Source organism: Cadophora gregata, assembly GCF_030347475.1.
Source record: "Cadophora gregata isolate MNR1 chromosome Unknown scaffold_4, whole genome shotgun sequence".
In the NCBI taxonomy this organism is placed as follows: domain Eukaryota; kingdom Fungi; phylum Ascomycota; class Leotiomycetes; order Helotiales; family Ploettnerulaceae; genus Cadophora; species Cadophora gregata.
The window spans coordinates 2,995,712-3,019,696 of NW_026695927.1; the positions used below are offsets into that span (position 1 = coordinate 2,995,712).

Consider the following 23,985-nt stretch of genomic DNA (forward strand, 5'->3'; position numbering starts at 1 on the left):
GCCGACAAATTGATTTCACGAAGATACTGTGTCACGAAAACCTCCCAAATCTGCAGAGAGCAAAAACTATTTCTTCACTACGACACATTGCAGGGTCAACTTGCCCCCTGTGCACTTTTCTCAGAAATTGTAGTACTGAAAGCGACCTGGCGGATGGCGACACGTTCAGCAAATACTGGTTGAAAGTGGGCCGTCTGGCTCCAATATTTGGTACAAAAGGGATCGCGGACGGACCAATTTTGCAAATGTATGTCCAAGATCGTTACAGCCAATCCGGGCTGCATGACGATTGCCGCCTCATTCTCCCCATTCATAACGACCCGGGTGTATCAGGCAGGCATATGAGGAGAGACAAGATCGATGTCAGCTTGATTCGGCAGTGGTTGGATACATGCGACGAGCTTCATGCTCCATGTAAAAACCAAGTCGACGATCTGGTTCCCGAGATGAAAGTTATAGACTGTCTCTCAAGAACTATCGTTCCTTACACTTCGCCGGAGGATGGCTATATTGCTCTCAGTTACGTTTGGGGCTCCGAGCCTCCGACACTCAATTTTCAAGGAAATGTACTTGATTCCCTTCCAAAAGTTGTCGAGGACGCAGTGGCACTTGTTCAACAAATAGGAGTGAGATACCTGTGGGTTGACCGGTACTGCATTCCCCAGCATGATGCTAGCGTAAAAGCTCTCCAAATCCAAAATATGGGTAGAATATACGGAGGCTCAACATTGACGATTATTGCAGCTGCCGGCGAAAGCCCCCATTACGGCCTCCCTGGCGTGAGCTCAACTTTGAAAACTCCTCAACCTGAAATCCGTGTAGACAATTATTGCTTGGCTGGGTTCTTACCACCCAGAAAAGAGGTCAAAAAGTCTATGTGGAACTCCAGAGGATGGACCTACCAAGAAGGAATTCTGTCAAAGCGTCGACTGGTGTTCACTGAAAGCCAGGTTTTGTTTCAATGCTTAGGGTCGCATTGTAGTGACAGCATATCCGTTCCTTTTCGTGCACTACATTCTAAAAGGAGTGTATTCTTTGAAAGTGTGGATTTCGGATATTTCTTTCCATCTGCGATCCAATTGAAAAACACCAGTTCGGTACTGTCTCAGATTGAACGATATCGCTACCGCAACCTTTCTGTTGATGCGGACGCTCTTGATGCAATCGCCGGGGTGTTCAAGATGTATGGAAGTACTAAACAACCAGTCAGATTTCTTTGCGGCCTTCATATTTTTTCGAAGGAGCTCCTGCGTACCGAGTCGAACACAGATATCCTAGTAAAGGCACTCTCTTGGCTAGCATGCGAATCATTGGTAAGACGACCACACTTCCCAAGCTGGTCATGGGTTGGTTGGAAGAATTTCACGAGCGCAGCATCAACAGCACGACTGAGGTTGGCTGCATACCCTTACACTTTCCAGTTTAAATTGTCGGAGACGCACCATGATCCGAGAAAGTTTGCTCACATTGAGGTAAAGGCCGAGTTAGAAAATGGGCAAATCCTGAAATGGGAATCTTCCCACCATCAGATATTGGATATATGCACCATGGGTAAATACCCAACTCATCTAAGGATTTCGGGCTGGGGATTCCGCGGGCAGATTATTCGGGACAGAACCAGTGGCTGGCGTTTTGCTTCCCCAACAGCTTACATCAACACCAGATATTCTGTTCATCTGCCTGACTTAGGATTCTGTGAGGAGGACTCAGCCACTCTTGACATCATTGCAATTCTTGTAGCAACTTCACGGCGCTCATTTATCGACTGTCTTATCTTCAGGATCCTCGAGGGTGCAAATGTACTTGAACGAATCCGCTATGACCGACGTTCTCTCACAGATGACGATACCTGCGAGTTTCTCGTTCACCCAGATGAGAAGAGGGCCTCTTTTGGGAATCTCCAGCTGGAATGGACCGAGATTCGCGTAGCTTGACCGAGTCCGTGCCATCTCGAGATTTTTAACGAAACATTGCATACACGCGCCGACAAGAGCCGAAATCAACTCCAGCCCTGTGATTCGAGCTACCTTGGGCATGCGTCGATGGCGTTCACGTGTAAACACTATTCTCGAACCGTTGAATTATGACACAGCGCACGAGTTCATTGTTCCTAGCGTAGAGCATAAAGGTATCTCACAGGATAATATAGCTTAGCATCTCGTCAGACAAACAAAACATGACGAGATTGGGAGTAGCGAACTTGGTAGCTGATAACTCGACTGGTGTCTAGTACAGTGGATTTAAAATCTGGAAGCCGTATCCTGACATCGAAGCACTGTTAATCTTAGTTTAATTTGTCTTCGGAGAGGTCTCGATACAATAAGACAGATGTTTAAAAAATGTTTCAGTAGCAAGGAACATAGCTATACAGTAGGTGTTTCCCTCACACCATATTTACACGCCAAACGCCTTCATCCAAGTCCGAAGTCCCAAAAGTCGCTAGGCAAAAGAAAAGCAAAACGCCACACGCTACACGCCATACTCGCTAGGTACCCATTGTTCATTCTCATTCTCATTCTCATTTATCACTCGTAATCTCATGATATCATATCCCATCCCATCAGCCACTATCTATTCAAGGCGGCTTTCAGACTTCACATAACAACACACTTCTCCTCCCTCTCCCTCCCTCCTCCTCCCTCCCCACCAATCACGCCCCCGACCCCACCACCAGCACCCCTCCCACCCCGTCCAGGAATCTGATCCACCAGCGTCGGCCTCCTCATCCCTCTCCCTCCTCCCGCACCCCCACCAGGACTCTGTCCCTGCCCCACCGCATTCGCCGAATAAGCACTCATCCTCCTTCCCCCAGGCCCATGCCCAGGATTCGGATTCGCACTCGGATGCGCTGGGTGTTCCGGCGGAGGATTATACGCTGATTGCGTAGCAGCCTGTTCGTAACTCGGCGGCGGGGCATCAATGCCCGCTTCGGGATCGACGGGTCGGCCACCAGTGTTGTTGCGACGTGGTGGAATAGTTGGACGGTTCTCTGCTGCTGGACCACCACCACCAACACCACTGCCTCTGCCGCGACCTCGAACAGAGCCGTTGCCACCACCTCGCTGGGTGACGGGGATGGAATTGTTGTTGGATGGTTGTTGGCCACGACCTTGTTGCTCGATGTATTGCTGCGAGAGTTCTGTTTCGCGGCGGCGGCGGGCGATTTCGATGCGTTCGCGTTCTTCCTCTTCTTCTTGAAGTTGCATGGCGAGGGCGAAATCGTGGTCTTCTTGTTCGGTGTTGGGTGTTTGAGGTGGCGGAGCGGATTGGTGGGACGATGTACTTAGGTTTTGGCGATGGCCAGTTTGGGTGCTCTCGCGACGGCCGCCCGTTACTGGTGTCCAGCTATCTCTTGGGACGGATGTTGATGGTGTGGGTGGTGCGCCGCCGACGAGTCTGAAGTCTCCGGAGAAGAACTCGGCGTTTTCGCCGTTGACGTCGATTAGTGATTCCCAGACGACTTCTTCGTGTCCGGCATAGCCCATGTCCGTGACTAGCTGCAGGAGTTGAAGAGTATCTGGATGGCGATAGAGTGTTGAGAAGTGGTCGTTTCGGAAGAGTATGGCCACTCCTCCTGGGGCGATAGATGTTGTGATGGTAGCTAAACCATTGGTAGTGAGTTGCGTAGCATTACTGGAAAAGAACGCTTTGATGGTGGCTATATCTTCCAGTCTTCCTTGCTCCTCGAAACTCAGTCCTTCTCTACTCAATTTGCTCTCGAGATCGGCTTCCTCAAACATCAAATTCTGAGCATCTTCATAAGAATTAGCCGACCGCTTGAGTGCTGCATAAGCCGGAGAATCTGGTTCGGCGAGCCATCCATGGATGAGTGGGACCGAGAACGTGCTGTACAACTTCATCTCTCTAGTCTCCTCGAAAGTACCTGGTAGTCCTTGTTCGCGCTCGCTAGGATGAACATGTGACATGGAATTACGGGGGTCATTTGATGCCTTGGATGGTGGATTTGGGAAGAATCGAGGATTCACATTCATGCCGGTATGCAGAGTGAGGAGGAACTTGTAAAGGTCGCTGACGTCCGGTAATTCTTGAGCAGCATCACCTCGTCGACCTGACATCAATTCATCGAACACAGCATCCAGTAGTAACCCTAAACTAACTTGTTCTCTTGACCGTAATGTCTCAACCAGGGCTGTTTCGACTTCGGCTGGCGTAGATAGCGTCAATGCATTGACTAAAGCGAGTAGTGGACATGGACCATTGGCATTCTGTACCAGGATTGGTGATACTCGAGGATTCTGTGCTGCATTTACATCATGCCAACTGATTTTCTTAATCTCGTAAGTTTCTCCTTTCTGTCTCCGGGCAGTCGGACTAGTCAAAGATGAAGTGCTCCCTCCAGTCGTGTTGGTATCTATTACAGGTCTAGGAGGTTGAGGCGGAGGTTGTTCCTGTGACCTTCTAGGTGGTAGTGCTGGTGCTTGTTCCTCAACATGACTATCCACAATATGTCCATCACCCCCAATAATCCCGCTCTCTTGTGCTCCGACTGGAATCTGCTCAGGAAATGGCCGAGGGATGGGCTCGTAACCTGGATCCGGACTGGATACATGATCAACAAGGTTCCATCCTTCACCTTGTTGATTTGATTCTGCTGGTACCAAAGTGTTAGACACGGGATGTTGCCCTAATGGATTACTTTGCTCATCCCAAGCATGTCGATCTTCACTCATTTGTTGAAGTGCCTTTGAATTGTCCGCTGGCATCTCGTGTAGTACGGGTGAGGGTTCATCCTCATCCCAGGCAGGCGATTCCGGCTCGTCTATATCAACTAGCACTGGTTGTGAAGTATCGACTGGAGGAACAGGAGGAGCTGCTCGAGCATTGTTTCCAGAATCTTCTCGTTGTATAAAGGGTAGAGGTTGATTCGTTGTATTAGCGGTTTCCTTCCCATTCAGGCCGGGCTGCCAAGGGTTTGTATTCGAGTCGGAGACGGAGAGGTTATCGAATTGCTGTGTAGGAGCTGTATCTGGCCAAAGTCAGTGATACTCACATTGAAACACGGATATACATACTAGTAGTTTGCTGGACCCGTCTCTCTTCAAATCCTCCCCAAGCTTCCGCACTACTCTCATTCCCATTCGAGCTTCCCGAATTCTGCTTCTTCAGATATGGATTTGTCACATTAGCAGCAGCCGGTCGTAACATTTCCTGCGAACTGTTCGGTGTATATCCTGGCGGTCCAACTCGTAACGACTCTGGGAGTCCTGCCCCAGCTTTTCTATTATCTGCCTCTCCACCCCAGGCCTTCTCGCTGTCAGATGGAGAATCGGTCTGCATCTGATTCCTGGCATCTCCAACCCTAAATGGCAGAGGCTCGTTGGTGGATATCGGCGTAACAGGGTATGGAGCGAGACCTGAGTCTGCGGGGAGTGGCTTTCGAGTCACCATTCTGGCGGTAGTAAGCATTTTGCAGGCTGATTTTCGTGATCTTTCTTGCGTACGTTACTAAAGAAATCTTCTACAACTCCTCCCTCGAACTTCTGCCTCGTTCTTGGACTGTTTCGAGTCGGAGCTATGGCGGGGCGGGAGTCAGCTTTAAGTTCATAAGATCCTTGGCTGGGCAGCGTTGAAAAGGAAATGCGCACAGGTTTGCAACCAGCGGATCAGAGCAAGATGGGCTTTCCGTCCCTGCCCAGAATGCGATTATTTTGTTATCTTTGCCTTGCAGAGTTGTCCCCAGTCGTGCATGCGGGGGCGGGATTCAATCTCGAGCTGGGACCAGGTAGGTGGTAGAAACAGAGTTGGTACCTGGAACGCAGTTGAACGATGCACGAGTCGAGTGTGCTGGTTTAGCTGGACCTTGCGAAAGTCTTGTAGAACAAAATGCTTCTTTTCCCGGGCAGAGGGATATTATTCGTAAGCTGCACTTGATGCCTTCCCGAGGATTTGTTTTGTTTCGCGGTGTTGATGCGTGTGGTGGCTGGGTGAGGGTCAAGCTGGGCGATCGTCGGCTTGAAGATATGAGGTCATCCCGAGCCCCGGGTGTGATAAGAGCATACCAAGATCAAGATCAAGAACAGGAAGAGGAATAGATGCGACTGCAATTGGGCTGAACCTCAAATTCTCGAGTCAACTGGTCACGAAGGGGAAGAAAATGAACCCAGTGGCCCCAATTCTCACGATCTCGATTTCAAGGAACTACGCCGCTCAGCAGCCAGCACAGCCACAGATTCAATACCTGGCTAAACCAAAACAGCATAGCTTATCCGCTGCTCCATGCCCTTGGACTCGCTCCAGCCACAATATACCTCCCGTAACCTAAACATAGACGATTCCTGTGGCGGATGAGAAGCGAAATATCCACCTCAGGGCACATTCTGTCCAGTGAGATTTGATGAAAATCCCCTTGAAAGCTTACGTGCGCAAGTGAAATCTTGGCTGGCGTGGTGTTGAAGGTCGGTTCGCATGTCATTCGTTATGTGCCTTTGCTGTGCTTGCTCGACTACGTTGTGTCTTACGCGGCCTTGGAGTACACTTCCATGTCTGCCTGATGCGATTTGCCAGAGGACAACAGAAGAGGCAGGCGGTATTCTCACTTCTGATAGTCACAATCATAGGTATAGAGAATGAAGCACAACCTGTCAAACCACGCGGAAAACTCTCTTCATGATTTATGTCTATTGAGATTCAGTTGTTGTTTACCTACTGTCTAAATGCTGAGCAAGGCCAGAACTAGGCGAGCTTGACAGCATGCAATGTCTGCTTTGTCACTTGGGAAAATAAGTACGCATCTAAAGAGGAGGAGTGGACTTGAATGCAGAGGACAGCGAAATCTTTGTATAAACGTATTGGATTTGAGGATGACCAGTCGTTCTGGAGGCATGGAGGTACTGATATTTTTTTTCTTTGGCGAAATAGAATAATGCTTCAAAGCTTTGATAGCTAATAGATTTTTGGGGACGAACTAGTGTAGAGGGGAGCAGTTGATGGATGAGTGAGCAAGTAATATGAGGTCCTGAAACAAGTATCGTGCTACCTAATTGCGAATTGATATTGGTTTGTTGTTGTTGTTTGATATTGAAAGCCATAGGTGCAAACCTCGCTACGGCAGCCCAAACAATCCACCACCGAAAGGCTGAAGATTTCGGCTCAAGAAAAATATTCGACGAGGCTGCCAACCCCTCAACACCATGTCTCGATAGCCCCAATCCTCACCGCAACCACGCACTCTCTACCTACTCTGGATTCTCCGATTCCAGACCATATCATGCATTCCCTCGTCGAACCTAACGCTTGGGTAGTTCTCCGCCTCCCATCAGATACTCTCAAAATCCTTCAAATAGCACCCAATACGTCCGTCCTCCATTCCCCTCCACCAATAAACCTACTAACACCATATAGTATCGTATCACTAGGGAAATACGGCACATTCTCCTCGAATCTCCTCCTCGGCAGACCTTACAACAAAACTTACGAGCTTCTCGACCGCGCCGCCGGACAAAAAGATTCAGATCTTCGCATCGTCCCCGCAGCAGAACTACACGCCGACACGGTAGCAGAGGAGCAAGCTGCTGCCAATTCGAGCAATGGCGCAGGTCAAGATGAGAATGTCACAATTGGAGGCGATGGAGTGGAGTTCCAGCTCGTGGGTGAGAATGGCGAGGTGATCATGCGGTCAAATCGAGAGACTATCGATGATGCTGCACAGCAGACTTTGACTATGGAGGAAATTGAGGAATTGAAGCGCGAAGGTACGGGTGCAGGGAAGGACTTGATTGCAAAACTCATGGCGAGTCACCTGGGTATTGAGCAGAAGACAGCGTTCAGTTTAGCGAAGTACAAGTTATTGAAGACGAAGAAGTATCTGAGGAGGTTTACGGTCCTGCCGGTGGATGTCCCGATGCTGATCAAGTGGGTGATGGAAGAGAAAGATGCAGGCAAGATTATGGAGATGAGAGAGGAGATGTGTGCATTGGTGGGAAGTTGGGCGAATGTGCATTTCTCGGAGGGGTTAGATGGTGTGATGGGAGGGAGATGGTTGGTTGTTGATGAGACGGGAGGATTACTGGTTGCTGCTCTGGCAGAAAGAATGGGGACATTAAATCCTCCATCAGATTCAACTCAGAAGACAGTGCAAGGAGACGACCAAGAAATCGAAGCAGAAGAAGAATCAACAAAACCAACTTACCACGACCCACCACTCGCAACCTCCAACACCATTACCCTCATTCACAACAACGCACAACCTAACCTCAGCCTCCTAAAATACTTCCACTACGATCCAACGACCTCAACACCAACACACCCCAACCACCCTCTAGCCACCCACCTCCACCCCATCTCCTGGCTTCAACTCATCGACCCCTCCCAAGACACCACCTACTCCACGCCCATCACACCCCTCTCACCCACCAGCCTTTCAAGTCTCAAATCCGGCAAACGAGGAACATACTACCGCAAACTCCGCCGCCACAACCGCGTGACCTCAATCGTAGACTCCACCCTCGCCGGCGGCTTCGACGGTCTAGTAGTCGCCAGCCACATGGACCCGATCTCTATCCTCCAACACACAATCCCTCTATTACGAGGCGGCGCACAAGTAGCTATCTACAGCCCCACGATCGAATCCCTCGTCAAACTCTCAGACGCATACAGCACGAGCAGACGTACGGCATTCATCCAATCACCACCTGAATCTTTCCTCTCTCTCTCATACATCGCCGCGGACGACTCACCGTCCACTCCTCAACCCACCTCAAACACTCCCCTCAAGCCTCAAATATCACAGACCCAAACCTCCTGGCCCGGCAACGCAGACTTCCCTCTAAACCCCACCCTCCTCCTAAACACAGCTGTACAATCCGCCCGCATCAGAGAATGGCAGGTCTTACCCGGACGCACGCATCCCGTTATGACAGGACGTGGTGGTGCAGAAGGGTATCTATTCACAGGCGTGAGGGTTATTCCTGCGCAGGGTCGGGTCGAGGCGAGAGGGAAGTTTGCAAAGAAGAAGGTCGATAAGGTGGTTGGGAAGGGGGAGAAGGGGGTGGTGGAGAATGGGACTGGAAATGGAAATTCGAAGGACGAGGTTAGGGAGGAGGTGCCGATGGATGTTGACATTGGGAAGAGAGCCAACGAGGGTGAGGAGGAAGAGATGAGCCCTCCGAAACGTGTGAAGCTGGATGCTCAGCTGGCGAGAGAGATATGATCACTCCATTGCGCACTTCGACAGTGTCACATCTCGCTTAATCGAGTTTCTGACATCCATCGACAGAAACAATGGCCGAGCTCAGATCAGATCAGATCAGATCAGGGTCACGCCGTCAGCCTGCTAGAGGCGTAGACGACGATGACAGGTTAGCTAGCTATGCTTTCAAACTCAGCACGCAGACACGAACCCATTCCCCAAGACTAGTCGACCTCCGCCTACTACGTTGTACCTACCATCTGTAAACCCAGCTTAGCTTACCTAGATCTATAAGGAGCTCAGACTAGGCGGGCAGAGAAGGAAAGCGAAGTCCTAGTCAGAATCTTCGAAGCAGATTAAGCACGAGAAAGAAAGAAGGAAAAGAAAAATGAGAAAAAAATATCCAATAAACCCAAAACAAATCGAGCTAGTAATGCCTACTTACCTAGCTTATCTATCTAGATAGGTAGTGCCAGAAACCAAAAGTGTGAGCTACGCTACTACGCAGCACTATGAAACGAACAAATGTGAACAAGCAGAGTCCCCTAGGAAATGATACAGATTGAACTAAATACGTTATCACTTTTTTTTTTGATTCCGCCGGAGATTTCAAAGCTGAACTTTCATGATGACCATGGGTGATCTATTGTGCATTTTCTTTTCTTTTCTTCTCGTTTCTTCTGAGTATTGCAGCTCCTTCATCAACTGCTCGTTCGCTTATTTACCTGGCGTTCCTGAAGCTTCCCAGCAAGCTCCATACAACGCACCTCATTTCACCAGGAGCTTCTCTACCAAGTACCCTCCCCCATCATCCGATCTCAAACTCACGCACCCAATGCCATTCATTCCCTAACCCTCTCGTTCGTCCTTACAAACTCTTCCCCATAAACTTCCTCTTCGCAAAGCTCAACCACCATTTACTCGGCCTATCGGTCCCATCCTCATATATCCTAGCCAGCAATCGAATCGCGAGTTCCTGTCGGACTTGAGAGAGGTATTGGCGAAGGGCTTCGGCTTCTTGGCGGTTGGTGGGAGGGTTGAACATCTATTAGAAAGGAGGTGTTAGATAGGTTATATTGGTGATGTAGGTGTTGGGATGGGAGTGTGGGGAAAGCAGGGGAAGTTGTGGGAAGGAAACGTACCTGGTTGAGAGGGAATCCTGGGTCGCCTGGGATGGAGAAGTTGGTGTCGAGTGCTATGTTCTGGACTTCCTTTTGTGCTTCTCTGTTTGAGGATAGTTAGCATATCTTCGTATCCAATATTCACGCATATCCATGGTCGGTATGTGTTTCTTTATGGCTGCTCCTGCAAACATGTCCCACGTCGTCTGTCCAATATGCCCAGTAGCGCGTGCCCAAACAAAGTAGACCTCCACACTGGATGCCTCTTTGCCAGATCCCAATACCTCGTCCACATCCCTCCATACACACCCACTCTATCCACCACGCCAGACCAGAGTAAAAGAATGCCAAACCAAAAGAGAGAACCAACCTACCTCCCACTCATGCCCGGCCTAATCTTTCCCAAACACTCACTAACCCACAAAATCCCATAAATCAGCAACCTATCCGCCGGGCCCTGGATCTCGAAATTCCGGAAAAACGTATTAGCCCGGAACAGACTCAATACCTCGTCCAGCGCATCATAGCTCTCGGAGTCGGGCTCAGGCGATAGGTGGGCGGGCAAGGAGGCATCGAGAGGTAAGGTGTAGGCTGGGCCGCGGACGCGTGTGCGGAGGGGGAGGAGAGGGAAGTTTCCGATGTTTGTTGAGGTTGGAGGGGAGGAGTCGGGGTTGAATATGCTGTTGTAGGCCTGTGGGAGGGGGAGTTAGTTGGGTGGTTGCTTGGGAGGAGGGGAGGGCGGCGGATGGTGGGGGATCGGGGAGTTTAGAGTAGGGAAAGTGGTTTGGACAGGGGGAAAGGAGTATATTTGAAGCTATGAAGGGTACATACCGGCATGATTGTGGATTGTGGTGTAGTTTTTCCGTGGAGAGAGAAGGGTGATGTTGATGGAGGGGCAGCTTCGGGTCGTCAATGAGCTCAGCCCACCTCACTCGGCTCGGGCCTTGTTCCATGCCTCGCATGTGAGGCATCAATGACTAAAGCAGTGATACAACCTAACTCCTGTCCACTGCTTTACTTTACTATACACAACTTCCCAATTTTTATTCCGATATATTTCTTTTTGTAGCATTATCAACTTCAGATACTTGCAGTACTTTCACTCTTAGGCCAATCCGTATCTTTACTTTGCCTTGAGCCATTATCTTCCTGTCAACAGGAATATGACTTTCTGTCTTTCACTTCTCTCTCATACAATGGGACTCTGTATGGACCGCTTCCGGCCCATTAAAGTACATCGGCGGAAAGATTTTCCTTTGTCTATCTACTATTGCTCTCTCTTCCTTCAACTACATACGCAGCTTTGCAACTCGCGCGGACACATATACGAGTGGGACTTCGCGAGCTGGTGAGGGGGTGGAAGATTCAAGACGAATTGGGAGACAAAGAACCGACGAATCCCGAGACTAACCCGGGACAGAATCGTATTCCGTTGAGCGTGAACAAGGGAAGAGCCTGTGACTGCGACGGGCAGGTTTCCTGGGCTCTAAGCTACTGTTGGTATATGAGACTTTACACCGGTAAGACTTGCAGTAATTCTAGACTACCGGCGGATTTCGTGGTAACTGCGCTTCAGATCAACTGGATCTTCTTAACTCTAGAATGATACCAACTCAAATCGTCGTCCGAGTCATCTGAAATAGTGTCAGTATGCAATTAGCCGACTCGGACGGGGAATTAAGAAACATACCTATTTCTAACGTGCTGTTACTCGAATGATGAGAAGGTGTCTCGTCTCTCCGCGGCAAATCTTCTTGAGCTGAGTCGTAGTCTGATCCATCATCATCATCGTCCTCCAACGTATCAGTGGTTGCTTGGACCAATCCAATCTGAATGGACGAGCTTGTGCCCGTGACTGAATCATACTGAGCCGCCTTCTTCGCATATCTACCATCGATTTGTTTCCTCAGCTCCATTCGAATGTTTAAGCTCATTTTACTCGTGGTTGATTCCCGGATCTTGCTGGCTACCGCAACCGGCACATGATCCTCAAGGATATCAGGCGTTCGCCAGGCTAGATACAATTTGTTGTGGCGAGCTGGTAGAACAAAGTTTCCCGGATGATTGAGAAGGTACTGGTAGCAATTAAAGCAGGCAGGTTTACTGCATCCAATGTATGGATCATCTCCTAGAAAATCGAACGGGTGCCAGTAAAACAGATCTGCAAGGAGTAACTCGGCATGAATTCGCGTTTTGAAACTGCATTCTTGCTGCATACGACGGAACAGATCACCATTGGACGTTCGCTCCAACATTTCGAGTGCTTCCTGATAATGGACTATGTCTTCTTGCTTTGTAAAGATTCTGCTGGCCAAGCCGTCCAATATGATAGAATCCGAAGATTGAAAATAGCACCTTGAAGGAGGCGACACACGAACCTCGATTTGAAAATCGTCTAGAATATCAGGGAATCTTAGAGCAGCCGAAACGATCGTTTTTGTGGCTTTTTGATGCTCGCCAAGTCTTCCAAGCAAATGACGGACATCGTCAAAGAATCTGCCATGGGACTTTCCGCTTGCGCTCAGTTGACTCAAAGTTTCGAACACCAAGCCTCTCCGTGCCTCAAAGCATTCTTTGACCAACTCCACTCTGTCCTTTGATATATGTGGTAGGCCACTAAGCACATTTTTGAGCACCTTTATTTCCCGTTGAGTTGGCTTGCCATCTATATTAGAGCATTAGATGGGATGAATTTATGCAAAAGAGAGAAATATGAAACGAGCTTACTGGTAGATCCTTCAAGTGCTTCCAGGCGCTCGATACAAAGAGACAAATCTCTTGATAGAGCATTCCAATAGTAATCAATCCTCTCCTTATTGAATGGAATAATTAACGCCAGTAGCTGTGTTTCAGTTGTTTTCTTGGACACTCCGAGTTCGACCTTCTTTAAATGCTCAAGAACCTTCCTCAAAAACAGAATAACCTTTTCCTTAACCGTTTCATTGGCAGCAAGCCAGAACACGACGCCTTGGTTAGTTCTCTGGAGCGCCAAAGCTGTGACCGTAGATCCGCCTTTTCTGAAATCACATATGTAGGCAAGCTTATCTACAAACGACCTGCGAAGCTCAGTCTCGTCTTGATCCAGCTCTCCATGATAGTTTTGTCGCTTCTTGTGCTCTCCTCTGATATTTTCGAGGACATATAGTAGGAGCGCCGACTCAAAGAATTGTCTCTCAACATTAGTCGATATCGGGACAGGCGTTGCTGCTGCCAACCGGAAAGTTTCAATTTCATAGTGAGATGCCGTTCTAACGATAGGACCAGCCTTGAAATTCAATACCTCTAGGGGTACAGGAGCAGTATCCACTGGTTCTGACACTCGTGCTTTCCCTTTATGTGAAGACGATGTTGTCGCTTCAGAGTGAGTTCCAATACGAGAGTCCTCCGTGTCGTTCTCGTTTTGGCTAGACGAATTTGTTATTACTGCATTCTGCGTTTTTGTCTGAGCTTCTACTTTAGCAGCTGGTGCTGCCGGCTTGGATACATTGTGCTGCGGTGGACCTTGAGGGATGTTTGCCTGTGTTGCCTTCTTGGGAGTAGCCTTTTTAGGCTTTGCAGGTTCTGCCGATACTTTGGGTCATCCCCCCGGGTCAGCCACAGAAACACATCGCTAATATGCCACTAGTTTGACACCAAGATGTGGCATGTGGAAAATCTGGGGAAGCTTCTCACCTCGGTTTCCCTTCTTCTTGGCTTTGGCTGGTGTTTGCTGAGGTAAAGGAGCTTGTGAAGCTGATGACGTCTTTGATGGCCCAGCTGTGGTAACGATTGAAGTCTTTTTTGCCATGTCGCCCACCTCGTGGTTCTTTATTTAACGAGGCGGAAAGAGTTCGGATCAATGAGTACAGTCGAGGTCGTCGACTAGTCAAATAATTATCCAGGACCAGAACTTGTGAGTTGTTGAAGTCGAGTGTAGGAGTAAGTTACTCTTAGATTCGATCCCATGGTGCGGGGTTGTGGTATTGTGTAACACAAACTTGGTATCGCTGCCCAATCACGGCCTGGTGGTCAGAAGGGATATGCCTCAAGTACTTGCTAATCCTTCCATATCATCTTGCACACGCCTCTGCTTCAGTACCACTAAGTGACATGAGGTAGTGTTATGGGCCACACAATTTGATACTAGCTTGTACAATTTGTATACGTTATATTTACAGATTGAGTAATCGAGATACGACTCCCGTGGCGGCAACAGGCCGTAAATAAAATACCAGGTGGCCACGCTGAGTCCTCTCTCGCTTATTCATAAATGGCATTCAGTGCGGCGGACAGATTACTCACCCTCGCTCTCTTGCGACTTGATATTGAGATTTGAACTTAATAGAAGCTCCGGATAATAGGCTTGAAACCCCGGAATTATTTATAGCAAAACAAAAAGTTACACCAATAGCAGCTTCGAACGCTCTTACTAGAATAGTCGACAGAGTGGCCAAACTGTACTCTTTTTCCATAATCTCATTGTGAAGCTCGTTTTCTCGGGACAGGACATCCCTTCGTTATTTTTTCTACGCCACATGCCCAGTGTGAGCAAGAATGTCGAGTCCATGGCTGAGCCACAGCAAGAAAGGCAAGCTTTGTTCTTTATCGTCCTAACCAGAAACTCCCAAAAGATCAATGCTTGATCCAAGCTGATACGACGATCTGGACAATGTTTACATATTGTTATTGCACCCACAATTAGAATGTTCCTCCATCGAGCCGTCCCAAGACTCCTCCACTCACAGTCAAATGAAAACTCCACTAAGTGGAGAGAAACCAGGAACACAAAATTCCGGACCCAGACAGACACGCCTGGAATCCAGATCGGAGAATAATAGAAAGAGAATGTGGATCTTTACAGCGCGGAGTACTTACAAGTAAATAAAAAAAGCGGATAACAAAAGTGGGAACCCACTGCGGCATTCTGTCCGCCCAGGCTTTGAGGCTCGGAGCGGGTCAGGGCGGAGGGGAGGAATTTGGAGACATGAGATGATCGTGCCGATGATGGGCCAGCTATGTGCCGGATTTGAATCGGTTTGTTGACTCCCTTGTTAATTTTTTTGGTTGGGAGGGAGACAGAGATGGGGAAGAGTGGAAGGCACCGGAATTAGGATTGATGATAACTGAGGAAAATGGTTAGCTAGTCAATGTACTGGCGAGAAGCTGGGACTTAGAAAGGACTGATTAGTAGTAAGTGGGTGCAGGGTAGATACTGAACACTGCGTAGTATTGCCCATTGTAAGGCGATTTGTGGATATTAACTTCGAACGGGAATGACTGTAGTGATTTTGAAGGATTTTTTCTTTCTTTCTTTCTTGTTATTACGGCCGAGAGTGTCTCAGGCCTATACAGTGGTACAGTGTATCTATCCATCTATGATCTATCCATCATCTTAGTAACTTTATCTCCCACGAGGCACATCATCAAAAGACGATGGCCATCAATCCGACTTTTCGAAGCACCATTATTATTATCCACTCCCTCAAACCTGCTCCTCACTCCCCTTCACAAGTACACCACTCTCGACATGCTCGGAATCAGTCAACTTCTTATCGGTCATTCCCATCTCCGCCGCATAGGTCGAGTGTGGCACCCACTTGGCGCTAGTTCTTGGAGTAGTCTCTTCCAACATACGATCAACCTGCTCGAGCGTCAAGCCCTTGGTCTCAGGGATGAGAACGTAGGCGTAGATGACGCAGAGGAAGCAGAGGGAACCCCAGAGGAAGAAGATCTTGGAGCCAAGGTCGACACCGCCACCGTCGGTGGAAGTCAGGTAAGGAGTAATGATGGCAATGATCTATAGGGAGAAAGTTAATTCATGTACTGTGATAAACAGGGGACTTTTAAGGAAGGGAGAACGTACGCAGTTCCACAGCCAGTTGGAAGCAGTGCTCAATCCAACACCTCTGGATCTAATTGGCAGGGGGAAGATCTCGCCAATAACAACCCAGGCACCGGGGCCCCAAGTAGTAGCGAAGAATGAAATGTAGATGCAGATGAATGCAATCTGGGCCTGAACCGAGGCAGTAGAATCGGTAGTCACACCCACGATAGCGACGATGAATTGGCAGATAACCATACCGATTGCACCCCAGATCATGATTGATCTTCTACCGAATCGCTCAATGATCCAGAATGAGAGGGGAGTAGAGCCAACGTTGACGAGGGTAGTGATCAGGGAGATCAAGAAGGGGTTCTTGATCGTACCGAGGGAGGTGAAAAATGTGGTTCCGTAGTAGAAGATGAAGTTGACTCCAGTCCACTGTTGCATCATCTGAATACTCGTTCCCAGGATGGTTCTGCGAAGGTTGGAGGCTGGGTTCATGAGTCCACCCTTGAAGCAGTTGGCCCACGATGAGAAGTAGCCATTTTGTGGGATGACAGACATCTCGTACTCGTGGTTGGCGATGATCTCAGTGAGTTCGGCTTGTACGAGCTCAGATCCAGAGGGCTGATCACGCAGTCTCTCGAGGACACGAGCGGCATCATCGAGGCGGCCCTTCATGACGAAGAAGCGAGGGGATTCTGGGAGCCAGAAAAGTCCGCCGGCAAGGATGAGAGCCCACGCCAATTGAAGTCCGACTGGGATGCGGTAAGAGCCGCTGTCGGTGCGGTGCTGGGTTGCGTAGTCCACACATGAGGCGAGAAGGAGGCCGATCGTGATGGCGAACTGGTAGCCTGTGGTTTGTTAGACGAAGTTGAAAGAAATATGTATCAAGACTTACCAGAGACAATAGCTCCTCGGACCTTCTTGGGAGCGATCTCAGACATGTACAGAATGATAATAGCAGAGACGAAACCGACTCCAAAGCCGGCAATCAGACGTCCAGCCACGAGGAGCCCAAGAGTGGTGGCGATGGTCTGAAGAATACATCCAATACCATAGATGAAGCATCCGAGAATAACAGTGAGTCTTCTTCCGATCCAGTCGGCTGAATCACCGGCAATGATGGCACCGAAGAAGGTTCCAGCGGAGAGAATCGAGACAATCAAGGTCTTGTCTGAGGTTGGAATGACGAAAGAAGCGAGTTCAGCAGCTGTTGCGTCCGCACCAGGAATCGCCTTGCCCGTCATCATATTGATAAAGTACGGCATAGCAAGCACTCCGCTGATATAACCCGAGTCGTAGCCAAAGAACACTCCTCCGAATGCTGCGAAGACGCACATCATGTAGGATTTCCATGTTACTGGAGCTTCGACACGACTAGCGTCAGCTGTGCCGACGAAGGCTGGACCACCCATTTTGCTGTTGATGACAAGGGTAGAATTGGCGAGGGTATTGTCGATAATTAACGAAGAAATTGAACCTGCTGGAGAAAAGGAAAAAGGTCAAAGTCTTCGCGGGGGGTGAGGACTTTATATTTACTTTCGCCTCCTTCCCCGAACCGAGACCACGTGACCGACTAATGCTCACCAATCTTCATTGTTTGTATGCATTCGGCCCTTTCAGAGCCCCATCAAACCCATCCACTCACGCATGCCCTGTATCTATCCATCTAAGCTCCGTCGGAAATCTCTCCATGCCCCTCACCCCTCAACTCCAGTCCACCACGCGGCCAGTCCAGAGTCTCCGACCCAACCAAAACAACAAAACAGTGGACATCCCACGCGACGCAACATCTGACAGTTCAGGGTTTCCCTCCGCTCTCATCGCCTTCCCCGTTCCCACGAGCAGGAAAAGACCCGCCAACTCGGTCAGACTGTGCAGTGTGGCCGAAAGGTGGTTCAGAGTTCAGTGTCATGTCATGTCCCTGCCCTCGCGGTGACGGTTTTTTGGCCGGGCTAGTCCTGTCAATGCGGATGATAAGCGGGTCTGGAGATGAGTGTGGAACGCTGTGAAGCTGGGACGCCGGGGCACGGGGCAAGTTTGGAAGTCACCTGAGAACTTTTGTTTTCATTTTCTGCTTTGAAGTGCAATTTAATCGTGTTTTTTTGTCTCCTGTTGGCGGTGGCCGCTGTTCTGCCGTGTTTATTCGGCTAGAAAAGGGGCAAAGTTACGAGCCGCAGCGTTGCTGATGTAAATTGAGACGTCATGGCGATTTTGCCCCCTGGCTCCAAGAGTTCTAAGAAAAGCTTGACTGTGAGTCTCTGACCCGAAAAACGATTCCTTGACTTTTTCTTGTCATCCTTGATTAACATCTCATGACGACTCGTGTCTCGTAAACAACTCACAACAGCTGGTGCTTTCTCACATGCCACTTCTCGAGGTTCATCCCACGTTTCGGTACGGCCGCTGTATCAAAACAGTGGAACTCGCCGTAGAGAAGGGCCGCGATGCGATAAAACTGGACTCGGGGAACTGGAGAGAGGAGGGAGGAGAGAGCTTACGAAGCCTGGCTGAGCCATCTGGAGACTCCTTCTGGAGAACCCATCTCGCATATTCTGAGTCATGTAGTCGGATAGAAATGGACTATGGAGACTGGAGGGCGGAGTAAAGTCGGACGGAAGTGGGCTCTGCTGTTGTGAGGACGTGTGTTAAGTGTATAAGGGCGATGACTTATAGATCAAATGCCAAATACTGTGGACCAGAGTGTTCTTTTAAGACATGACTAAAACAGTATTGATAAAATTGACTGATACAGTAAATAAAAGAACAAACTTGCTAGGCGCCGGTTGTGAGACGAGGCAAACTACGATTCGCCGGGTTGGGGTAGCAATGGGAATGCAACAAGGCCGGGTCCGAGATCCGAGTACCTCAAAGTCAATTCGTCCACAGTCACTCTCGTCGTACCTTAAAGATCCGCTCCCCAGTTCAAGAGCCTTTATTTCCAGGTCAAGTCATCTGGTCAAATTTTCCAACCTCCTAAAACATCTAGACACAAATGTTCTGGAGCTTCTGGAAGACTTTGACGCCCCTCTTTCACGAGAGTTTTCGCCCCCAGTTTCAGCACGGGACCCGAAAAAAGATATATTTGGGTCTGCCCGCCAACCTCGGCACCTACCCCGAGATGGACCTCCCTGTAACTTTGAAATGAGATTTCTCAACATCTTTTACAATTGAGAAGGGGAAAAGAACAAAATTCAATTCGATTTCTCCTGCCACCTTTAAAAACCGCGGACAGCCTGTGACTATGCTTCAGTCCCAGGCAGGTGTGTTGTAGCCGCTCCCTCCAGTCAAGTATTCTCTCCTCTTCTATCAGACTTCTCAACGCCAAAGGTAACACAAGGTTATCGAGAATGAGTTCCCGCAGCTTCTACCACAGTGGAAAAACGCTGCCATGGCTTTGATTCTCCCTCTCTCAAACAGTAGGAATTGAAATACAGCTGGTAATTGATATCACAGGACAAAAGGACATTCCCTGCTCCGAAGTCCGACGCGTCTGGCGTAACAGTCACATGACACCGCGAATGATGACGGGTCGCCCCTCAGAACTAACAACCCCCTTTCTCAATCTCCCCACTCTCGAGCTCGCAGACCTCTGAATTCAAGGGAAGATATCAAGGATATTGCATTTTCTTTTATATCTGCACAATTGAGCTACATTTGCACCCTCTCCAAATCAGCCCTCCTCATGGCAGGCACAAAACGCAAAGCAACCACCCAAGCAGAACCCCTCTCCTCCCCCTCTCGCCGCCAATCCGCACGCGCCAAAAAGGTGCAAGTTGTATACGCCGAATCCGACGCCGAAGACGTTGCAAGCGATGATGAGTTCGACGAAGCGGGCAATAAATCACAATCTGAATCAGAAGCCGAGTTGGACGAACCTTCGGAGGATGAACAAGATTCAGATGCAGATAGCGAGGTTGAAGCGAAGAAGAAGGGAAGGGGGAATAATAAGGCAAAAGGGACAGGTAAAGGGAAAGCAAAGGAAAGCGGATTGAATGGCTGGAAGAAGATTATCGGAAGTAATGGTGTGGAACAGATGGTGATTGATATACCAGGGAAGAAAGATCCGGGCGATACGCCGTATGCAGATGGAAGGATCCATCCTAATACACTGGAGTTTCTGATGGAGTTGAAGAGGAATAATAAGAGGGAGTGGTTAAAGTTCCACGATGCACCGTTTAGGTATGCATCTTTTGCTCGGTTCCCGAGATGTTGTGATGGCTGCTTGTTTACTGACAATATCCGTACAGACAAGCAGAGAAAGACTTCCAAACCTTCGTCGCAGAAGTCAGCAACATCATCTGCAAAATAGACTCGACCATCCCAGACCTCCCCGTAAAAGACATCATCTACCGTATCCACCGCGACATGCGCTTCACCCCCGACCCGACACCATACAAGCCCTACTTTTCTGTTTCATGGTCGCGAACCGGCAGGAAAGGTCCATATGCGCATTACTACCTTCATATTCAACCTGGCGAGGAGAGTTTCTGCGGTAAGCTAGCCATATCATCCCCATAAACCTGCCCCGAGTAGCAGAAGCTGGATGAGAAGGTGCTGATCAATGTGTTCGTCTTGTCTAGGCGGAGGATATTTCGGCTGTGATAGCGAAACTCTGGCTTGTATGCGAGAAGATATTGATACGCAGCCTCATCAGTTCAAGTCTATTCTTATGGGCGAGAAATTGAGAAAGACATTCTTCCCGGCTGTGAAGAAGGATGAGGGGAAGATTGTGGCTGCGTTTTGCAATATGAGTAACATGAATGCTTTGAAGAAGAAGCCGAAGGTATGTGTAATGCACTATTTGATTCTCATGTGGACAAGATACTCATTGATGTAGGACTTCGCCGCAGATCATAAGGATATCGAATTACTGAAGCTGCGGAACTTCATTTTGAGGAAGAAGATCTCGGATAAAGACGTGACGAGTAAAAACTTCCTGAACCTGGTTGGGAATATCGCCGAGGGGATGGAACCATTTGTAAGTTCTCCGGATGTATATGGAATCCATAACTGACATGTTGGTTCGTACAGATCACGTATTTGAATAACACCGTCATGCCGGATCCTGATAGCGATTGAATAACAAGCCAAATGAGATTCTGCAAGATATGATCGAACATTAACAATTCGCATTGTTCTTTTGCTGCTCTGCATGACCATGATTCTGCTCTTAACCTCTTTGCGATATTGTCCTTCCTCTAAGTCGCCACATCTAAACCTCGTTTAAAAGACCAGCCTTTAACAACCTATTCATACTTTCCTGCAGACAAAACACACAAACACCTCCTCTCTCGGACTTAACCCTTCTCCCCCGAAAAGCCACACATTCGGCCCCGGCCCTGAAAATACGGGGCAACTGCACATCAACCACACTAATGCACCTTGCTTACCCCAGACTTGATTGGCCAATCTTCATCCGAAGATCTGCCATTCAATTAGCAATGCTGGCCTCATAGCTCGAACCAATGAACGTTGTCAACGGAAGAGGACTTTTCAGCGAGAGTTTCGTCGTGGACCTGTGGATAGTACTTTATGATATAGGTAGTGAGCTGGATTCTAACGTCGGTGGTGATGAAGAATGGGGTCCACTGAGTGGACGGGGAGAATGGGAGAATGGGAGAGGGGAGAAGGGCGGCTTTAAGTGTTATCTCCAGTGGTGATGATGGACTTTTGCAGCAGGTTTGGCCTAGGAGAGAGGGTTTGCTTCGAGGAATGGTAGGTAGGCAAGGTATTTAAGAAGACTTGAGGACGACATCTCAAACCAAATCAAACCATTGGATTTTTATTTGGAGTTTTATTCACACCCACAACCCCTCATCCCAGTCCCACTACCAACACAAACCTCAATCCATAACCTTCTCCATATCACCACCAAAACCTGTTCCACCTAAGGAGATATCAAGCACCCACCCACCAATCGCAAAAATGGTCAAAACCCTCCCCTTCCGAAACATTCAAGTCCCCTCCCCAGGCTTCGGAGCCATGGGTCTGAGTTTCGGTCTGGGCACCAATATGAATTTCGAGGAAGCCGAGCCTGTTCTCCTTAAAGCTATTGAGCTGGGTTGTACGTTCTGGGATACTGCTGTGAGTTCTCTCGTTATATACTGTGTCGAGCGAGGCTTGAATAGTCAAGATGGAAGAGTAAAAAGACTGATGAATGAAATATAGGTGGTCTACGCAGCTGGAATTAACGAGAAGTTGCTGGGTGATTTTATTAGGAAGCATAATGTGAGGGATAAGGTGTTCGGTAAGTCCACATTGAACACTTCTAGTCTTCCCTCCATCAAGTACCTGGACAAGTTTTTCGTATACCGAATTCTTGCTGTGAGGCTACCTTGACTAACAACGTGTACCAGTTGCTTCCAAATGCGGCTTCAGCTGTTTCGAAGCCGAATCAAAAGTCACAAACTCCGCATCACACATCAAGACGTATATCGAAGGAACGATTGAGCGGTTGGGGTTCGCGCCTGATTTGTATTTTCTGCATCGGATTGATCCTAGTATGTTTCCTTTCTCTCTTAAGATCAATAAATCCTAAGTCTGTTGCAATTGCTGACCATCTTAAAGACACTCCACTCGAAGAGTCCATCCCAGCACTCGATGAGATTCGCAAAGCTGGCAAGACGAAGTATATCGGATTATCGGAATGTTCAGCCGCTACATTGCGAAAGGCGAATTCAAGTAAGTAATCCCTATAGGTCTTTCTCTCCAGATTCTCGTCACAAAGAGCAATACTGACATGCCAACCAAACAGTCGCCAAAATCGACGCCATCCAAGCAGAATACTCCGCCTTCGAGACCCTCCATGAAACAGATGGTCTTATCGACACTGCGCGCGAACTGGGAGTCGCATATGTAGCGTATAGTCCTCTTGGACATGGCTGGCTGGTCGATGATTTCAAGTTTAAATCTCCAGATGATTTCGCGCCTGATGATTTCAGACGAACCGGTTAGTCTTTCTTCCCTCCCACCACATCCCATTTCCCACTCCCCGCTCCCCCTTATCAAACCAAACCAAACCCCAACCATCACACCTCAACCCCTTCTCATCCCCCCCCCCCCCCCCCCCCCCCCCCCCCCCAAAAAAAACAATACTGACCCCTCATCTAGTCCCCAAATTTCAAGGCCAAAACTTCTACACCAACCTCGCAATCGTCGACTCCATCAAAGCCCTCGCCGCCAAGAAGGGCTGCACAACGGGCCAAATCGCACTCGCTTGGGTCGCCGCGCAAGGCATGATTGCTATTCCCGGGACGACGAAGCCGCATCGGCTGGTGGAGAATTTCCACAGTAGGGAGGTGGATCTGAGTGAGGAGGAGATGAGGGAGATGAGGAGGTTGGTGGATGATGCGAAACCGTCTGGGAATAGGTATTCGGAGATGCATCAGAAGATGGTGGGGCATTAGGTTGGGAGTGGGCGGGGGGGGACCCGTGAGAGGGAGGAGAGGATGGAGAGTAAGTTGGTAGGAATATTGTCTGATGAATCGAAGGGCTTCCGGGAAGAGAATACTGATTTCCTATACTGTTTGCGCTGCGGAACTTCTCAGTCTACACCTCACTGTGTTTGTGTTTCTTGCTTGTTCTGTCCGAGTTTGAACAGACCCCGCCACGAAGGGGAAGGTGCCATTAATTGCGTTCACTATACGGGGGAGAGGGAAGGCGAGGCATGCTGCTGAAACTGTATGAGCCCGGTTACAGGGTCATATGTCTCTGTTCCTGCACCGCATAACCGGAGGATGCTCTTGGATGGAGTCTCTCGGGAAAGGATGAACCCAGAGCAGGTCGATGGAGAGCTGAATCGGGTAAAGAATACCTAGCTCCGGGACTGTTTGGTGGTGGAACAGGACTTCAGGACGAGGAGGTTCTACTCTTTACCTTCCAAAGTATTTGAGCCTGAAATATTGTCC

General features: G+C 48.9%; 8 protein-coding genes across 10 annotated transcripts; 4 read left to right on the forward strand and 4 right to left on the reverse strand.

The window, feature by feature from the left end:
* Positions 1–245: 245 nt before the first annotated feature.
* On the forward strand, positions 246–1,934 carry ONS95_010730 (uncharacterized protein; the record flags this gene model as incomplete). The annotated part of the gene is made up of 1 exon (XM_058504350.1): positions 246–1,934. The coding sequence occupies one exon, from the start codon at positions 246–248 to the stop codon at positions 1,932–1,934; it is 1,689 nt and encodes a 562-aa protein (XP_058361064.1).
* A 406-nt stretch (positions 1,935–2,340) lies between these two features.
* On the reverse strand, positions 2,341–6,126 carry ONS95_010731 (uncharacterized protein). Of its 3 annotated transcripts, XM_058504352.1 has the most exons (4): positions 5,770–6,126; positions 5,463–5,533; positions 5,034–5,410; positions 2,341–4,987 (listed from the first exon to the last, which is right to left on the reverse strand). In XM_058504352.1, the coding sequence occupies exons 3-4, from the start codon at positions 5,407–5,409 to the stop codon at positions 2,595–2,597; spliced, it is 2,769 nt and encodes a 922-aa protein (XP_058361066.1). In that variant the 5' UTR covers position 5,410; positions 5,463–5,533; positions 5,770–6,126; the 3' UTR covers positions 2,341–2,594. The 3 variants fall into 3 exon arrangements, with proteins under 3 accessions (XP_058361066.1, XP_058361065.1, XP_058361067.1); XM_058504351.1 differs by having other exon boundaries at positions 2,341–5,410; positions 5,607–6,126; XM_058504353.1 differs by having other exon boundaries at positions 5,034–6,126.
* A 448-nt stretch (positions 6,127–6,574) lies between these two features.
* TRM6_2 (tRNA (adenine(58)-N(1))-methyltransferase non-catalytic subunit trm6) lies at positions 6,575–9,722 on the forward strand. Its single transcript, XM_058504354.1, has 3 exons — positions 6,575–6,848; positions 6,930–7,314; positions 7,363–9,722. Exons 2-3 carry the CDS (start codon positions 7,229–7,231, stop codon positions 9,167–9,169), a joined length of 1,893 nt encoding a protein of 630 aa, XP_058361068.1. The 5' UTR covers positions 6,575–6,848; positions 6,930–7,228; the 3' UTR covers positions 9,170–9,722.
* Positions 9,723–10,016: 294 nt separating this feature from the next.
* On the reverse strand, positions 10,017–11,106 carry ARC18 (subunit of the Arp2/3 complex; the record flags this gene model as incomplete). The annotated part of the gene is made up of 4 exons (XM_058504355.1): positions 10,017–10,193; positions 10,291–10,372; positions 10,644–10,960; positions 11,101–11,106. The coding sequence occupies 4 exons, from the start codon at positions 11,104–11,106 to the stop codon at positions 10,017–10,019; spliced, it is 582 nt and encodes a 193-aa protein (XP_058361069.1).
* Positions 11,107–11,301: 195 nt separating this feature from the next.
* ONS95_010734 (uncharacterized protein) lies at positions 11,302–14,188 on the reverse strand. The gene is made up of 4 exons (XM_058504356.1): positions 13,942–14,188; positions 12,997–13,839; positions 11,960–12,934; positions 11,302–11,903 (listed from the first exon to the last, which is right to left on the reverse strand). Exons 1-4 carry the CDS (start codon positions 14,054–14,056, stop codon positions 11,842–11,844), a joined length of 1,995 nt encoding a protein of 664 aa, XP_058361070.1. The 5' UTR covers positions 14,057–14,188; the 3' UTR covers positions 11,302–11,841.
* A 1,341-nt stretch (positions 14,189–15,529) lies between these two features.
* ONS95_010735 (uncharacterized protein) lies at positions 15,530–17,553 on the reverse strand. The gene is made up of 3 exons (XM_058504357.1): positions 16,974–17,553; positions 16,112–16,926; positions 15,530–16,045 (listed from the first exon to the last, which is right to left on the reverse strand). Exons 1-3 carry the CDS (start codon positions 17,488–17,490, stop codon positions 15,731–15,733), a joined length of 1,647 nt encoding a protein of 548 aa, XP_058361071.1. The 5' UTR covers positions 17,491–17,553; the 3' UTR covers positions 15,530–15,730.
* A 2,207-nt stretch (positions 17,554–19,760) lies between these two features.
* On the forward strand, positions 19,761–21,157 carry ONS95_010736 (uncharacterized protein; the record flags this gene model as incomplete). The annotated part of the gene is made up of 5 exons (XM_058504358.1): positions 19,761–20,257; positions 20,326–20,570; positions 20,659–20,861; positions 20,916–21,056; positions 21,110–21,157. 5 exons carry the CDS (start codon positions 19,761–19,763, stop codon positions 21,155–21,157), a joined length of 1,134 nt encoding a protein of 377 aa, XP_058361072.1.
* An 846-nt stretch (positions 21,158–22,003) lies between these two features.
* Positions 22,004–23,484, forward strand: ONS95_010737 (uncharacterized protein; the record flags this gene model as incomplete). Its single annotated transcript, XM_058504359.1, has 6 exons — positions 22,004–22,162; positions 22,247–22,325; positions 22,435–22,578; positions 22,646–22,759; positions 22,833–23,027; positions 23,189–23,484. 6 exons carry the CDS (start codon positions 22,004–22,006, stop codon positions 23,482–23,484), a joined length of 987 nt encoding a protein of 328 aa, XP_058361073.1.
* Between the last annotated feature and the right edge of the window lie 501 nt (positions 23,485–23,985).

Excerpts from the sequence above, each read along its gene's own strand:
- ONS95_010731 (XM_058504353.1), bottom strand. The coding sequence starts at position 5,427 with ATGCTTACTACCGCCAGAATGGTGACTCGAAAGCCACTCCCCGCAGAC. Across the intron at positions 4,988-5,033 it reads ACGGGTCCAGCAAACTACTA|ATACAGCTCCTACACAGCAA; the intron begins GTATGTATATCC and ends GACTTTGGCCAG.
- ONS95_010734 (XM_058504356.1), bottom strand. The coding sequence starts at position 14,056 with ATGGCAAAAAAGACTTCAATCGTTACCACAGCTGGGCCATCAAAGACG. Across the intron at positions 13,840-13,941 it reads CAAGAAGAAGGGAAACCGAG|TATCGGCAGAACCTGCAAAG; the intron begins GTGAGAAGCTTC and ends GATGACCCAAAG. Across the intron at positions 11,904-11,959 it reads TAACAGCACGTTAGAAATAG|ATGACTCGGACGACGATTTG; the intron begins GTATGTTTCTTA and ends ACACTATTTCAG.
- TRM6_2 (XM_058504354.1), top strand. The coding sequence starts at position 7,229 with ATGCATTCCCTCGTCGAACCTAACGCTTGGGTAGTTCTCCGCCTCCCA. Across the intron at positions 7,315-7,362 it reads CTTCAAATAGCACCCAATAC|TATCGTATCACTAGGGAAAT; the intron begins GTCCGTCCTCCA and ends AACACCATATAG.
- ONS95_010735 (XM_058504357.1), bottom strand. The coding sequence starts at position 17,490 with ATGGGTGGTCCAGCCTTCGTCGGCACAGCTGACGCTAGTCGTGTCGAA. Across the intron at positions 16,927-16,973 it reads CCGAGGAGCTATTGTCTCTG|GCTACCAGTTCGCCATCACG; the intron begins GTAAGTCTTGAT and ends AACAAACCACAG. Across the intron at positions 16,046-16,111 it reads CCAACTGGCTGTGGAACTGC|ATCATTGCCATCATTACTCC; the intron begins GTACGTTCTCCC and ends TTCTCCCTATAG.